Source organism: Atractosteus spatula, chromosome 8 (assembly GCF_055471065.1).
Source record: "Atractosteus spatula isolate fAtrSpa1 chromosome 8, fAtrSpa1.hap1, whole genome shotgun sequence".
In the NCBI taxonomy this organism is placed as follows: domain Eukaryota; kingdom Metazoa; phylum Chordata; class Actinopteri; order Semionotiformes; family Lepisosteidae; genus Atractosteus; species Atractosteus spatula.
This window is the reverse complement of record NC_142713.1, coordinates 18933305-18950205: the sequence shown is the minus strand read 5'-3', so window position 1 is coordinate 18950205 and position 16901 is coordinate 18933305. Positions and strand designations below refer to the sequence as shown.

Genomic DNA, 16901 nt, shown 5'->3' with positions numbered 1-16901 from the left:
GCACAGGTGCTGCCATCCCACAGTTAATAGATTTGTGCATGTACTGTCATTCAAAGTCTTTTCAAAGTCAGTAGAAATCAAAGTATATGTGCTTTTTTTAATCTCTACTGTAATGTTTCCATCTATTTAAATATAATTTAATAAATCCAAACTTTAGTGTTCGCTGTTGTAAAAATCATCAATAATGGTACTTACATCTTAAAGGAGCATGCTCTTCATTTTCAAAGTGTACTATGCTTCATACAGGATAATATTAATTTGGGTTATGAGTCACTCCCACTAATGAGGCAATAAATCTCATATTGACCATATACTATCCTGGGCACACACAGAAGGGGCTCCAAAACATGCTGGGTTGAAATATCTACCAGTGCACCAACTAATTAAACCAAACAAAACTCAGGGGTTTATTCTGAAAATGAGGACATTCATATAATCAGGCATGTCATAGTCAGTGGGACAGATACTGAATAACTGTTGTGAGTAGGGAAAAGGGAGTCATGTCTGCAGTGTAAATGGTGAGCTGTGCATTGAAAATCAGTTCAATTCAAAATAATTTGATTTAAGTGAAGTCTTACAGGAAAAAAAATAACAATTTATTTAAAATTGAGACTCCCCATGGATCAAGGAAGGTACAATGTCAGCAGGGCTTTTCATTCTTGGTACAGTAACTCCCAGATCTTCATCCCTTCATTCTCTTGTCACGCTTGATGAATCTGACATATTGGCACTATAATTACAGTCCTGTTTTAGAATGTATTATTTGTAAATTCAACACAAATGAACATGAAAAGAGACAGATTATAAACCAGTTTGAGCTGAATTACACATTATTCATGTTCTTCTTATACTTCTTAGTAGCATTTGGTACAGGCAGAGTTAATGACTGTTTAACATGAACAGAGCATATACAGTACAATCTCTGGCAGGTTTCAGAAACCCTCAGTAGCCAACACAACCCCTCACAGAAATTTTAAAGGCTTTATCTAACTCTGTTAGACAGGTAGACAGCTGGCCTCTGTTTGCCTTTGTAGAAGACATGTATGAAAATGAATAGGTACATTCAAGCAATCACTAAATGTTTAAAAAGAGTTATAAAGAGGTAAAGGTCAGTGTTTTTCTATCGTGACCTCTTTCCCTGCAGCAGTAGATAAGGTGAAAGCACTTACTGTACTCAGGTCAAATAGATTAATGCTGAGCGTTTGTGGTTGTGCAAATGCCACACAAGTTATCGATATGCTACCCAACTCACTGGTTGAGAGGAAATGCCATTTTCAAGATAGACGGTGTCCAGGAATATACTGTAGTTCAATTATATTCAACCAGCGCAATTTAGAGTGACCAGCAAACACATAAAAAATGTAATTGAGATAATTATACTTCATTATGATGACACTTGATTGACAAAACATGATAGCTCCTGTATTAGTGTTCTGGGCACAGACGTCCTTCAATAAAAGATTATTTTAGTTTGGCAAATTAATATAATCCAGATTATAACTGGCATTTACCATTACCATTTAGTATTTACTATAGTATTAAAGCATCGTTTTTGTTTAGCTCCTGATAAATACTGTATGTGATTAATTAATTAAATTAAATAATTAATATCAGGTGAAACTGACATTCACAATAACTTTTTTTATTTATTTCCAACACATGATAAGGTTTAGTCTCTAACCAATAGAGGACTAATGGGTATGAAAGAAACAATTCAGTTGATTTCTCTGTGTTCTTCAGAAGCTTGAAGGTTAACACCCACTGGCCATTACAATTGATTGGACTGTTAAAGTGCTCTGAAATCACCACATGGTAAAATAAAATGCTGTGCCCTCAGTAAAGGGAACAATGAAAATATATAGTGCATACTGTATATACTGTACAGCACAGTGACTGATCTGCTGTAGTTTTATTCACTGTAAGATGCAAATACAGTAATGAAAGGGCAATAGGTTAGTAGGCCAATTCACAAGCTGACACTGTGAAAATAGTTTACATTTTGGCTTCAGAATGTGTTCCATTATTGCTTTAAATATCTGACTATCATTGTAGGTATGATATGAAAAAGAATGCATGTAGTGTTTTAATTTTTAACATCATGGTAAAATCATGAGATTCTTGGAGCAGTCCCTCTAAATCTCTTTTCTTTTGATTTATTTGTAAAATACTGTCACCAGCTGATTTCTTATACCCCCCAGCATGTGTTGTTTTCCTTGCAAAACCTGTCAAACTTTAAGGTTCCAGTGCTGCTGAAAACAGGCAAATCCCTTTTTAAATTACTGAAGATGTTCCACCCTGCAGTTAAATGTCTTGACAATTTCCGAACGTACTGTACATTATACAGTACTTGGATTAAAAAAAAAATGTTGTTTGCAAAATGTTGTGCTTCAAAAAGAAGTCAGTTACATGTATTTAATGCCATGGCCTTTGGTACCTACCTTACTCTTTGCATACATAGGCATTTTTTATTTGTTCCTGTTTAAACAAATCTGTGACACTAACTGCAATCACATGTCAAAGTCCTGTTCTTGCAACATTTTGAAAAGCCACAGAAACTCAGGGTGAACTGGAAATCACAAGGTTTCTAAAATGAATATTTAGTTGTCATTTAGATCAGCATACAGTAGTTCTAGCTTACTCTTGGTGAAACCTTTGAGAAGATTTTCTTGAGTGTACAGTACCTGCTGACAGGTTTTGGCTTACTTACTGTGTACAGAATTGTCTTTTTCTTACACAGAAAAGCATTTTTCAGACAGTCAGTCTCATTGGTATGACTATAGCTGTAATAGTATGACCTATTGAAATACACATCTACAGCAGAACTGACCACACTATTCTGAATATGCAGTAGATTGTGGGACACTCATAATCAATTAAACACATAAATAGAGTTGGTTACATACAGGAGCTTTATATTAGATTTTATTTGATTAATTACTAGTTTATTTCATTGGGAAAAATAAAATAGTTTTTGAAATGCTTTGTAAAGATACAGTAAGTAGACTTAATTAAGATCACATGCACAGCAATTAATTTATGAATGACAATTACAGTACATTCATGAAGATATTTACAAATGTGGAACACTGTTCATAAAATAACTTTTTGGGGAATTTTGTGCCATTGGTATTGAAAGGGAATTCTGTCATTTGTGTAGAACCAATGCTATGAAAAAGTACATAATATTGATATATTGGTGAATATACAGTATAATGAAGCATCGGTTTGAACTATAAAACTGTTTGATGTGGAGAGTCAATCAAATGGTTTATCTATCTTGTTAGTTTTGCCCTTATCTTGTTTTTGTTTCTCTTTTTATTGCCTATTATTTTCTATTTTGCACTGACCTATTTTGATTAAAAAATACCATTTTACTAAACAGTACCTTATCTTACCTTATACTGTAGGTCATATGCCTAGTCTTTTTTTATATTAACTTTGTGCTGTCTTTTTACTTTCTATTATTCTTTCCTCAAATCATTGCTTTCTTTTTTTAAATGCCTTTACTTTTGCCTACCTGTTTCTTTCCTCCACTGCTTCTTCTATACCCTTCTATTCCTTTTTTAAACTTTTTTCCTCATTGCCTCTTACAAATGCTTCTCCTTTGTTTTTTTGTCTTCTCACTTCTTTTTATCGTCTCTCTCTCCCCCACCTCCACCCCCCACCCCCCCTCCGTCCCCCTCCCAGTGATGTGATGCGAGTACTCTGAAGTGCACACAGACAGAACACACTAACAGAGCATGCCTCTGAGTCCGGCAGCCGGCAAACATGAGCCATCCGATCAGCAGCATCAGGAGGAGGTGCAGCAGTGTGCTACCAACGGCAACCAAGGGGACTCGGACAGCTCAAGAGAAGACACCATCTACGACACGATCCGGGCCACCTCCGAGAAATCCCCCACCAGCCCCATGGAGGAACCCCAGGGCAATGCCATCGTCATCCGCATAGGGATCCCGGACCTGCAGCAAACCGTGAGTAATCCCAGTACTCTCTCACTCTCTCCCTCTGTGTAAATCTCTTGCCATGTCATTACAACGGCAGCAGCTGCAGTTGACAAGTGAGCGGGTGCACAGGACTTGGAAAGAGCAGAGCTGTGATTTACTAGCATCTAAATAGAGAGGAGAAAAAGTCTCATTTTAACTCCTTCATAGCTGAAACTTGGCTGCTCCCCCTCCCCTTTTCTCTGCAATTCTAATAAAGCAATAAGAAAGAACAATACTCAAGTGAGTGTTTGAAACAGTTGGTTGCCTGTTTTCCTGGTTAAACAAGTTGGTGTGGGCAGTTTCAACTCATTGGGGGAATTTGCTGCAGCACTCCTGAAATGCATGAGGTTTTTGTGGAATGCTGCAGAATAATTAGGTGAATTTATAGATATCTCCATGCACACACAAACTTCACTCTTGCTCTCTGCATGGGAGCTCAATGCAGAATCACAGTGCTTATAGACCAAAGGTTTTGAGTGGTTTAATCTAGTTACAATCATCTGTAACACCCTTATGCAGTAGGAATAGCTGTACAGATCTGAATAAATGATAGGTGGCAAGATGGCAAGATAGAGTTATGAAAGGTGCTCAAACAAATTCTAGAATACAATAATCGACTGGACAGTGTTGGTATATTAGACTTTGTGCATTACAATAGACCAAGAAGGGGATGTTATTTCAATTCATTTGAAATACTTTTGTCAATGATTCATATGACCTTTTTTCCACATAAAAAGGCATTTGAGGAAACATGCCTTTAATATTAGCATTTACTATGTGCCTTATATTTGTAGGGAATTTTAAGTTTAGTTTAACATAAATATGTTTTTATCTGAATAACCTGAGTGGTACGTACAGTCCATGGTATAAGAGGAATACTGATTTAATTAAATTAGAGAGGTAGAATATTGACTTCATATCCCCCCCCCCCCCCCAGTTGTTGGAAGGAGGACATTAGAAAACTTTAGACTGAAATTTTAAATAATTGAACCTACATTTTGATGTCAAATCAATTATATATGCTTGATATATTCCTTGTATGTCTTCATGCTAAAATATTAATTGTTATTTTAAGTATATATCAGGAGAAACACAGTTGAAGTTTACAATCCTTTGAAAATACTGATGTGAATACTGCATATGAAACACTGAATGGGATACAGTTATCACAATTATCAAGATGTATATATATATAACACAGTAAATACATTATGTAAGCACTTAACTACAGATATGAAATGTGTTTGAGATCTCTAGCTTTCAAATGCTGGATAGATGTGATTACAAAGGATAGATTTGGACAAGATTTAGAGACTTAATACAACATTTGGAATCCTTTGTTGGTGTATTTTGTGCTGAAGAATTTAGGTTACAGTTAAAAAAAAGTCAGCATCAAAAAATGAATGAAAATTAATTTAAAAAATGAATCAGCGTCACTGTCTTTAACTGAGGCTAAAATAGAAAAAGTATTGCTTTCAATTAGTTTCTCATATTTTTACAGTGATTGTTGTGGCAACAACAACAACATTTGTACTTAAAACTTATAATTATATATAATTGTCTTAATTGGACACCTGCATTGCAATGTCAGAGCACAACACTTAGTGCAATTGATCTGTATAAGTAGTCAAAGAAGGGCTGGTACAACTTTAATAAAAGTTTCCAATAAGTAGTCAGCTTCCATTACTCATGCTTGATAGGATTGCTATGCAGGCTTCCAACATAATTTCTCATCCACAGCACTCTGTCAAAATCCAATGTAGCAGGGTTCTGAATACTTTCTGATGACACTGTCTGTTCTCAGAATAGTAAAATATGTAGTATGAAAGATTGAGGCTAGGAACAGGGATATAGTAAACAGACCAAATTAAGTATAGAATGGTCCGATAAATGTACTGTAATTACATTTTTTTCTTTTCAGTTATCTTTTTTCTTTTCAGAGATAGAATGAAAGGACTATTTTAACGTGCAAAGTGTCTTCTTTACATGCACAAATGCAAACAAATTATAATTCAGTTCATAGTTTTGAAAGTGGAATCTTACGTTTTGACAAGCACTGCTCATCTGTGGCAAACAGCATAGTTGAAGTCTTTCAGGAACGATAAACACAGCAGTGTACACTGGGATGCCAATTTGCATCAAATAGAACAAATATGCCTTCTAAATTTCCATGCTGCAGCTAATGGCTGAGAGATGCTCATTTCCCTTCTATTTCTGAGGATCAGTCCTGTGACACTGATAAAGTGCTCTTCCACTAAGATGGCGAACACTGAAGTGTGAAACCATCACAAGGGAAAGCCCTCAATAAGTTAGAGCACCCTCATCTGTCAGGTGGCTGAATCTTAAACAGGAGACTCTTCAATCCATTGCAGACTTTTTGCATGGATTCCATTCTCCTTTCATGCTGTAACAGTCCAGTCATCTGCATTTCATGGCTCTCATGTTTGCCTTTGCAATCTGAGTGTTCATGAGACATTAGAAAGAGTGATGATAATTGTATCCAGACATGTATAATTTGTATCCAGAGAAGATGTAATAAGTTAAATTTAGAACAGAGTCACTGCAAATACCAGAAACATTAATCAGAATTCAGATATAGTACTCCAATTTAACATTCTTTGAAATGCCTGCAGTAAAGTTGAGCCCCAGCAATTCCCTTTGAAATGAAGTAGCATCAAAGGTTAGCCATTGCTTGAAATAAAAATGTTGTTTCATTAATTCTCTGTGTTCATGTAATCTTTGCACTGCTGTGTAAAAACGTAGATAGTGTTTTATTCTATGCCTGTGGAACATTCCATGTTTATTTGCACATTAAACTTGTTCCCCACCTGAATACAGTATAAAGATGGTTTTAGGCATCACAACAATGAATACATTAATACAGCCTATGTTTTTTTCTGTGAATCCTTCTGACTCAACGTGTTATGAGGATACACTCTAGAATGATATTATGACGTATTTGTGGAGTTTGTTCCAGGCCAAGTTAATTTTGGTTTTACTTTAGCACTCTAATGTATCTTTCTTCTGCTGGTTCTGAAAAGGTTTAAAACTTAGAATTACAGAACAAAATATCAAAACAGAATGAAAATAGCCTCAACAAAGACTTAAAAAGCTATAGTGCGTTTCTATAAAGTGTATAGTAAATTCCTACAATCTTTCCTTAATTAGCTGCTGAGCCTCTCAGATTGGATATAAGACCTCAGATGGGTGAGGCAGTAGATACAATTTTGTTAAGCATGTGCATGTCACTTTTTTCTTTTTCTGTTACTTAAACTGAGGTGAGCACGGGGTCTGTATCCCGTGTCTTGCTCTATGAAAGATTAAAGGTAATAAAATTCTGATTAAGCATACAATAATTACACTGCAGCCTATATCAAATCTCAAAGTAATTAAATAGAACTAAACAACCTCTGAGATCATTTTCTCATCCAAGAGAATGTGTACGTAATGCTTTAAATAAAACAATATAATTCCAAACATCATAACAGTAGAAATAATCCTAGTAATATGAGCGAACCTCTATTAGCTTCAGGTTTAAAACGTATTTTCTTTCTGAAATGGCAATGTCTTCTGTTATATATTAAGTTCTGATAAATGCCAACTGTAAGCATTTAGCAGTAAATTCCTTTCTCGTTTAAACCTGTGTCACACTTTTTAAAATCATACATTTCTGTAAATGTAGATTACAGTACAGTTTTCTATCATATTTCTGCCTTTCTGAAGGTTATTGCCCCCTCTTCTGGCACAAGTTTCTTCCAGCTGATAAAGGTAAAGATTCCCTCTCTTTCACTTAACACTGCCATTTATCACCTTGACACTCAATAGGCTTGTCAGACAGGCGGCTCACGAATCCCTGCTCCTTTTAGCTGAGTCAAACCTGCACAAGACAGACCTCGAGTTCTGTGTTCCATGCTGTGGAGAAATAACAATCAATATGAATGCGATGCTAAAAAGGCTAAAAATGCTTGGAAGTTAAGCTGAAGCTCAACAGGCAGAAGAGATACAGTACAAATAATGGAAAGCATAAAATGTAATATAAACCTAATTTCACATTAGATACCTTAGCTATTAAACATATACCCTCCTTGTGTGAGGATGCGTTTCATCTTTTATCTTTCTTTGTGTCATGTTCTGTTTGGCTGTGTAGGGACTCTGTAAAAAGCAAGTTAAGTCTCAGTGGGTTCATGTTGCTAGCAGCAATCATTTCTTCTCCAGCAGGGTCTATTTGATTGTGAATGTAACTGCTCCCCTAGGTAACAGTTTGTGGTTAAGAATTATTTACCTGCTCTCCCGATAGGTAACTTACCTTTCTGATAATTATTAGGTTAGATTGATGACAACATTAAGCCTATTAGATGAAACCTACAGAGAATTTTGTCATGTAGTATAGTTACAAGTCGGAAGATGAGTAATAATAATGTTACAGTTAAATGTCCTATGGGTTTGGAACACATGAACTAGATCTCTCCAGCTGGACTTTGAAGTGCACAAATGCAAGCAAGGACAACAGAGTACAGGTAGAGAATGCAGAATTTTCCTTTAATTATATAGTGTTTCTCTGGGATGTCTTGGAACAGTTTCTATGGCTTCTCAATCTCTGCATACAGTATGTATGTAAGACATAAGCACTTTCTCAACATATTTTCACATTTTTGGTTGTACAGTATAAATGATTGTGCATAGGGTACTGCACACAAGATTAGTTTAGTCTCAGTTCCCAAAGCAGCTTGTATTGCTGGCTAATAATCATCCACTGTGAGTTTAAAGTTCCAGAGTCCCTACATATATTAATGCTTCCATTATATTGGAAAAAAGAATAGGTTGTATATTTGCTTAATGTGAAAAGATTGGTTAAGGTTTTTTTTTCATTTTTGAACACATAAGAAGCTAGAAGAGTGGTACAGTAGCTCAGTGGTTAGTATTGTTGCCTTGTAGATTCAATTCCAGTCCTGGAGTGCTATCTGTGAGGACTTAGTATGTCTTCCCCTTGTTCATGTCGGTTCATGTTTGCTCTGGTTTCCTCCCACAGTTCAAACACATATTGATAGATTAACTGGCTTCTGATAAAATCAGAGTGGGTACATGTTTGTGTCTGTGTGTGCCCTATGATGGACTAGTTTCCCACCCAGGATATATCCCTCCTTGTGCACATGGGCTCTGGCTCCTCTGTGACCCGGTATCGGTTAAAGTATTTAGAAAAAAGGATGGATGGATGAAGCTGGAAATCAATCATATAGAGAAGCACTGAATTGCTTGATGTGAGCTACTGTAATCTTCACACAATATAAATCACTGCTGCACCTTTTTCACAACCTAGTTACGAGAGCAGTACTCCATTATTAACAAGGGTCATACACTTGAATGGCCCTGGTCAGGTCAGGTGTTCTTTTGTGCGACCTTAGAAACTACCCACGTAGCAAGCTCCACAGCCTGTTGTTAAAGCAGAACTGGAACATGGGATGGCCTAAGATTAATATATACTGAAGATAGAAAAATTATTCAAAATCAAGGAATTTTGGTCACCTTGTTATACAAGACATTTTTCTGCTTTGGAATTCCTTGCCCAAAAATTAAAATGGGAGCAGTGCAGACAAGAACAAACAGATATATCTCGAGGCTTAAGGGAAAGTCCTAGACTGACAGGACTACAGTAAGAAACTGAACATTTTTGGTCTTGAAGAGAGAAGATTAGGAGGGGACCTGATGAAAGAACTGAAATTCCTAATTGCATTAACAAAGTCAACACAGTGGATTACTTCAGATGGAACAGAGAAAAGGGAATCAGAAGACACATGTGAAACTATGTTAAATTGCATTTAAAACCGAGAACTGGAGGCACTTCTTTACCTAAAGTGTTCTGGCAGTGTGGAACACACTTCCTAGCCATGTAGTGTACTCCAATACCCTGGCATCTTTCAAAAGAAAGAGGCTGGAAGAGATCCTTTAATCAATTTAATTTTACCTGCAGTACCAAAGGACCTAGTTCGACTGAATGGCTTCTTCCTGTTTGTAATCATTCTTATATTGTTACTTTAAAAGAAAATTTGAGTTGGCCAGTCTAACTGCAACTAATTGACAGTAACTCAACTAACTTTCTTTTAGTGGGAGGTATTAATAGTTGGAAATCTGTGTGAAAGATGCCAAAACATAGCAATGGAACTGCTAGCTAATAAGTAATTTCTCGTCCAGGAGATCATTCATGTACATACAGTACATTCAGTGATAATGCTGCGTCCATTATTTCTGGAGGCTAAAGTAGTATCACTGTACGAGAATGTGCCATTTTAATAGACCAGACTTCTAAAAGGCTTTGGGCCTACTTTCTGTTGGGCAGACACCTACCCTGTAATTTGAACACCAAAGAGACTTAAAATGTAGAGAAGGGGGATGTGTTCTTTAAGTTGTGGATAAAACCAAAATGTGTGGTTTCACCAGTCAAATGAAACTTGTCTTTGTAAGTTATTTGGGGGTTTTATTTGTAAACAAAGAAAAGGCTGTTATGTTCTGGGTAGGTTCTTTTATTTTATTTGAAGAAGCTTTTAATTTTCAATACTGTACTTGTAGTCTCATTTTTGTCATGTGCATTGCTGGGAGACTCCAATGGTTAAGTCTTGGTTCTGTAAAAGGAATACACACTGTAAATAACAGTGTGTATAATAGTTAATAATAGTTCATGTATTTTGTGTTTTTGTCTACCAGCAATTATAAAGAGATGTGTCTTTGAAACTGTTGCTTGTTAATCTGCTCTTAAACCTTACTGTACTGGGAACAAAGAAGCCAGGTGACCACACTCAAATTTAGCACTATTTAGCACTATTTTCAAAATTTGCTAGCTAGATAAACTGGTGTCCGGACCTGATTTTTACTTTAAATGTATCTTATTTATTTAAAATATATATATATTTATAAAAAACCTGGTAACTCTCAATGTAAGATCTATAATAATCAGATAAACAGACTTTGAAACAATATTTTAATGGTCCCATTAGTAGTTCAGTTTTGCTTGATTTTATTAGTTAAGATTAGTTAAGATTGTATTAGTTATAGACTAGGATTCCCCCAGAGATGACACACAACTCGAAGAATGTTGCCAGGATAAGTGTGGTGTTAGTTGGCCGGGACAGTCTCACTTTCAGTGTAACAGCAACTTCTGAGATTTGCATGGAACCTGCATGCTGCAATAGTATTAGTTGGTGAGAGACAGCACACTAAGCCTAGTTGAACTCTAATTCCCATATGGTTAAGGAAAAAGCAGGGTTAGCTTACCCTTAAGGATTAGAAGGGAGAAGCAACAAATATCCTTCCTTTTCATTAAGGAATTTGGGAAGGCAAATACAGGTACAGAACCTGACACATAAGACAGCCTCTCTTTGAAATTTAGATCTTGTCTTTGAATTGACTATTGAAAAATCCAGAGTTGAGTGTTTGTGTGCTTGTTTATATCTTGTTTATATCTGTGCCTGGTGATGGACTGGCATCTAGTTCTATGTACCCCATCTTGTGCCTTGCCTGGTTAGGCTGCTGTTTCCCTAGAGACCCCATACTGGATAAAGCAGTTTAGAAAGTGGTTGGATACAGGTATATATTCATATAAAGAATATACAGTGCCTTGCAAATCATATAACATTTAGATTAATAACAAGTTTCAGGCTTGCCCGACTGCAGTTTGGAAGGGCAGCTTGATCTAGGTAATGTTTGGTTGGTATGATACACATTCTCTTTCTAAATTATGGATTTCACTGCATTCAAAGGGATAAGTACTGTAACCTTCTCTTGATATCGGCCTCTCAATCACTTTATCCTTGACTTCTTTCGATAACTCCTGTGTCTTCATAGTTGATTTGTTATATCACTTTGTGAATTGTGGCTTGATTATCAACTTCTGAGGAAACTTACAGAGATATTGCATTTTCTCTAAAGTCAAGTCGCTTTGATTACATGTAGACAGACTAGTACACCAATTTTTTCTCCTTTTAAACTATTCTTTTACACCAGAACTGTTTTAGGTCTGTCATAAAAAAAGGTACTGAATACAAGAGATCTTGCCTGTGCTGATCATTGTGCAGGTTCCTTTTTGAAAATGTCATGATTGCATGCCCAGGCAACAATAAAAAGGCACTGCATCCATACACGGTAGTGGAAGTTGTTACTTTGAAATTGTAAATGTTTGTGGGTTCAAATTCCAGGTGGGATGCTGCTGTTGTACCCTTGAGCGAGGTCTTTCAATCTGATTGCTTCAGTAAAATGCCCAGTTGTATATTAGTTCCATATGTGTACTACTCTGCATAAAAGTGTCTGCTTAAAATAACAAAAAAAAACACGACACTATTTAAATACTGATTCGTAAAAACATATTTTATAAATGTTTATTACAAACTCTTGCATAAATTGTGATACTTGGTGTTTAAGCAGAAAATGCTTTCATATTTTATATGCCACACCTGTGAAGCACTTTTTATGTACTGTATTACTTATTCCTATAAATCATTCTCCTCAGAATTCCAGCCAATAGGCATCAAAGAGCTTAAGGCATTTTACATTTCTTGCACAATGCACATTTTATTATTTCATTCTCAACCTAGGAATTTGCTATACAGTACATCTTTTTCTATTAATAAGTCCTACAATTTGGAGTTGGCAGATTCGGGTCGAGTAGATGACCTGCACTACCCCAGAGGCACCTGTGAATCAATGAGGTACAGTACAGCATATTCAAGAAGTCTTTCTTCCATTCACTATACAGCAATGACTCCTGTAACTGCCTGGGTATGTACTAGAAATGATATTGTAAGTGGGAGCTGTTTCCCCCTTTAGCAAGCTGTTCAAGGACTTGCATACACTGCCTACTTTCTCCTGTTTTGTTTTTTCCTGTTTGCAGATTGTGTTATATGCATTATGGGCGATTTTCTGTAACAAGGAAACCAAATTACTGTACTACCACAAAAAACTGAGAATGATCATTGAGCATTGAGATCTCTAGCTGGTGGGATGATACTTTCCAGACTTAATTCTATTGCAATCAGATTTAACTTTTTTTAATTCAATTTCCCCAGTTTCATACAATGATAATTTGCTTTCCTAGAACAATTCATTGTATTCTGCTTAAAGTACAGTAATTTTTTCATATGCTATTTTAAGCTGAAATTGTCCATTCTCATAACAGAATTATACAGAAACACAGCAATCAAATCTAATCAAAACATGTGTAATTACATGCAAACATGAAATGCACAGCTATACCTAGAAAATACAGAAGATATACTGTACATGACTCCATGAATGGCCACCTCTGCCATTTCTCAGGTGAATAATGGTCTCTAATGTGACACCAAGTTTAAGTTATCTAGTGTAGTAGTGTGGAGGCTAGGTGCTTTGAAAAAAAGCAAACTAGGCTACAAATATAAAAAAATGTAAAAATAATTTTTAAAAATGTTCTTAAAAAAATATTTTTTTAAGAACATTATTGCAAATGCTTTAAAAACAACCTCTCAGAATGTATTTTATAAATACTCCTTATCATGGAACCTTTGAAATCAAAGAAACTTTTTTTCCAACAAATTCAAGTTCTGCATCATCTCAAGCACTGATTGAATTCAGTCCAACTTGAGAGCACATAAGTACTCTCGAGTTGTCAGTATGTAGAAACAAAAGTATTAGAAATAAATCCATTACCTGAAGAGACCTTAATTTGAAAAGTGTGCATCAAATTAAAGCTTCTGTCACTTCTTACTGAGATCATAGAAATAATATGGTAAGTTTTAGACATACTGTAGTAATCAGCAGTCATAAGTACCTGCCAGAAATATCATTAAACATCCTCTTTTTCTTAAAAAAAAACAATGAAAAGGGATAATATAACAGAAGCAGAATCTACCCTGAGCATAAAAAGAAAATGTTATTTATAACAAACAAATTACAAAGGTATCAGAACACATACAAAACTTTTTGTAGCAGTTGCTCAGATGTTACTAAATAGGCATAATATAGTAATTTATTAATAACTATGTAATAATAGGTATAAACTAAAGGAATTTTATGTTTTGATAAATATTTGGAATAATAATCATTGGAAGAAATACAAGCTGTACAGCTGTGACGTACAGTACTGTATGATTTGCAGAAATTTGCAGATGTTCTTTGATGGAATTCTGGAAAATCAATGTTACATTCTTATCTCACAAGAAAGTCATTATTCCAATAGCAGTATGAGAGCATGTATAGTCCTGACGGAGTGTTAATCAGAGGCTGATTGATTGATTCAGATATGTACTGTAAGACCCTAATGGGGGATGGATAGGTTTAACCCAGGAGACTTAGATTTCATACTTTCACACAATTAAAAATGAAGATGGAATTAATTTGTAGTGAATGCTTATTTACTCAAATAGTTGTGAGAATCTAGAACAGACATCCAGCCAGGTAGTTGAAGCTCAGACTCTGCTCATTTCGAAGACAAAAAAAATGCATGAAATTCTAGATTGTCTTAGCTATGAATCAACCAAATTATCAAGATGGGCTGAATGGATTCCTCTTGTTTACACCCTTTTTTATTTTCTTATCAATGTAGTGCCTAGCTGTCAGCTTGATATCAATTACTATAAGTGGAGATTTGTTTCAACTAGGCACTCCTAGCCCAGCATCAAACTTGGACCTCACTGTTAATTGGTCAGCTAGAATGCCATTCCTCACCAATGCTGATGAGTCCATGTGAGGTGAAACATTGTTCTTTTGGTAAGCACGGCACATTGATTACTGTATTATTTTACTGCATTTTGTACCAGGCCTGGCATTTAACAGGTTAAATCACATCATAACCTGTACCCAATCACCCTTCTCATTAATGAAGTGATTTAGTGCTTATGCAACAGTCAAGGTCACTCAAGTATATCATACTCTGTGGGTAATGGTCAATTAATCAAAATGACACCAAAACTTTAAATCAATATTCAGAATCCAAATACTTCAATTTTTTTTCTAGAAACATACATGCATGATTAGAGTGATGTTTAGCATATTTTCAGTAATTAAAATTGAGATGTATTATCTTTTATGGAGTTTGAATTAACTAAAAATAATGTCAGAGGTTAGTCGTTAAAAGATATAAAGAGCTTATTTAAGGTGAAAATGTCTGCTGGGTTTTCAAGAGAGTTTTTAGAATTTCTTTTCCCATTTTTTAAAGTCCATTTAATGTGTTCTTGTTGATTTCTTATGCATATTTACGTATTTTCTGAGGTATTTTGATATCGACTATAAAATACTTTTCATATTATTTTGTGACACATTCTGTTTTGTTTCTGACATTACACACTTGTGAAAACACTATATTGCAAACGAGTTATATTTTACTGTTCCCGTTAGGATCTCTGCATTTTAACTGACAGTATCACCACAGATAATTGACACATTCCTTCCTTGTTAGACTGTGGAGACTTAATCTCAGTTTGTACTAAAAAAGATCTTCCTGTCTTAAAACTGACAAGCTTCAAAGCTGTTGGTCTTTTGAACTAGAATTGTTTTTTTTTCAAAATCTGCCTGTTCTGTTTTTGGAAGATGAATGCATTTTTAAGAAATCTCAACACTTACAGTACTGTGAAAGTAATGTCCAATATTGATTTCTAATAAATAAAGATTGAAATATATTGTGAGGTTCTTATTATCACACAAATCAAGTCCATCATGTCCACAGTTTGATTGTGCAGCTACTGGCACATTAAACAATATTCGGTTAAATCAAGACATCCAACTACTGCTTATTCTGTTAGAGGACTATTAATCATTTGCTGGTACAATATAAAAATACATCGTTTTGTCTTTGGCTTCACCCCTCAACATACCCCTGCCCTCACTGTAACTCATCAATGTCTAGTGTGCATGACCAAGCAAACAAAGGGCATGGGAGCAAAATGACTGCCACCCTGTTTCTGTCAGTAAAAGACAAAAAAAGCAGGGGGAGGCTGAGGAGGAGGCAGTGAATTGAAACACAGAAGTTTGAGGGATCTTTGGAAACTCCTTCCTTGACATTCAGCAGTTGTTTACGACTTAGCAAGCAAGTTCCTGCTAACTACGAAAACTGACAAAGTGGTGATGCACCTAACCTGCTGAAATCTAATGCCTAATGAATATGTTTAAATGTTAGAAGATTTATTTAATGTTTTAAGCCAGTTTTCTGTCAGAACTGTTTGATTCCTTAATGGTTTTTTAATTTGTGATTTCATGCATTGGTAGACATTTAATCTTTGTATTTGATTACATTTGTGAATGTCTGTATGATTAGTTTTAGAGCCAGAGTGTTTCATTCGTCAGTAGTACTGCCAGTGATCCCTAGATAACTAGTGTTTTTTTTTCTAAATCTTTAATTTGGAAATGGCCAATCTGTGACCATGACCACTTTCTTGAAGTGTCATTTTAAAAGACGTCACACTGTAGGAGCATCTTGAAAAGACACTCACATTTTTTTTTGGAATCTACTAAATATGGTGGAGTCTCGGGAAAATGTTGGTCCTGATAAACAGATGGCTTCTCAAACTAATCATCTGGCAAGAACACTAGAAATGCAGAAGCAAATAAATCTAAGAATGAATCAGGGGTTCTGATTTTTAAAGAAAAATAATGCAAAAAAATATCATATTTGTAATAAGAGATCTTTTTTTTTCCTTTTAGAATCTTACTGGTAATGTGTAATGGGGCATTAAAGGCATCATAGGGAATTAACCTCAAAATGTCTGGGACTGGGAGAGAAGGTCACTTCTCTTTATTTTTGAAAGGCTAAAACAGCTTGAGATATAACCTTTGTCACAATTTCAAATGGGTTTTAAAAGCCATTTTCAAAAACAACTTACATAAATGAGATAATGTTCTCCACCGTCCCTGTAGATGACAACCTCTTTCTCATATTTTGCTAATAAAAAACAGTATAGT

The 16901-nt window shown here is 35.4% G+C and overlaps 1 protein-coding gene across 1 annotated transcript in view; it reads left to right on the top strand.

Moving 5' to 3' along the window:
• The first annotated feature begins 3704 nt into the window (after positions 1–3704).
• The window catches only part of shank3a (SH3 and multiple ankyrin repeat domains 3a), a 476554-nt gene continuing 463357 nt past the window's right edge, over positions 3705–16901 (top strand). The window contains exon 1 of the mRNA XM_088922585.1: positions 3705–3971. Coding sequence (XP_088778711.1) covers positions 3741–3971 — 231 coding nt within the window. The 5' untranslated portion in view covers positions 3705–3740. The remainder of the gene's footprint in view (positions 3972–16901) is intronic.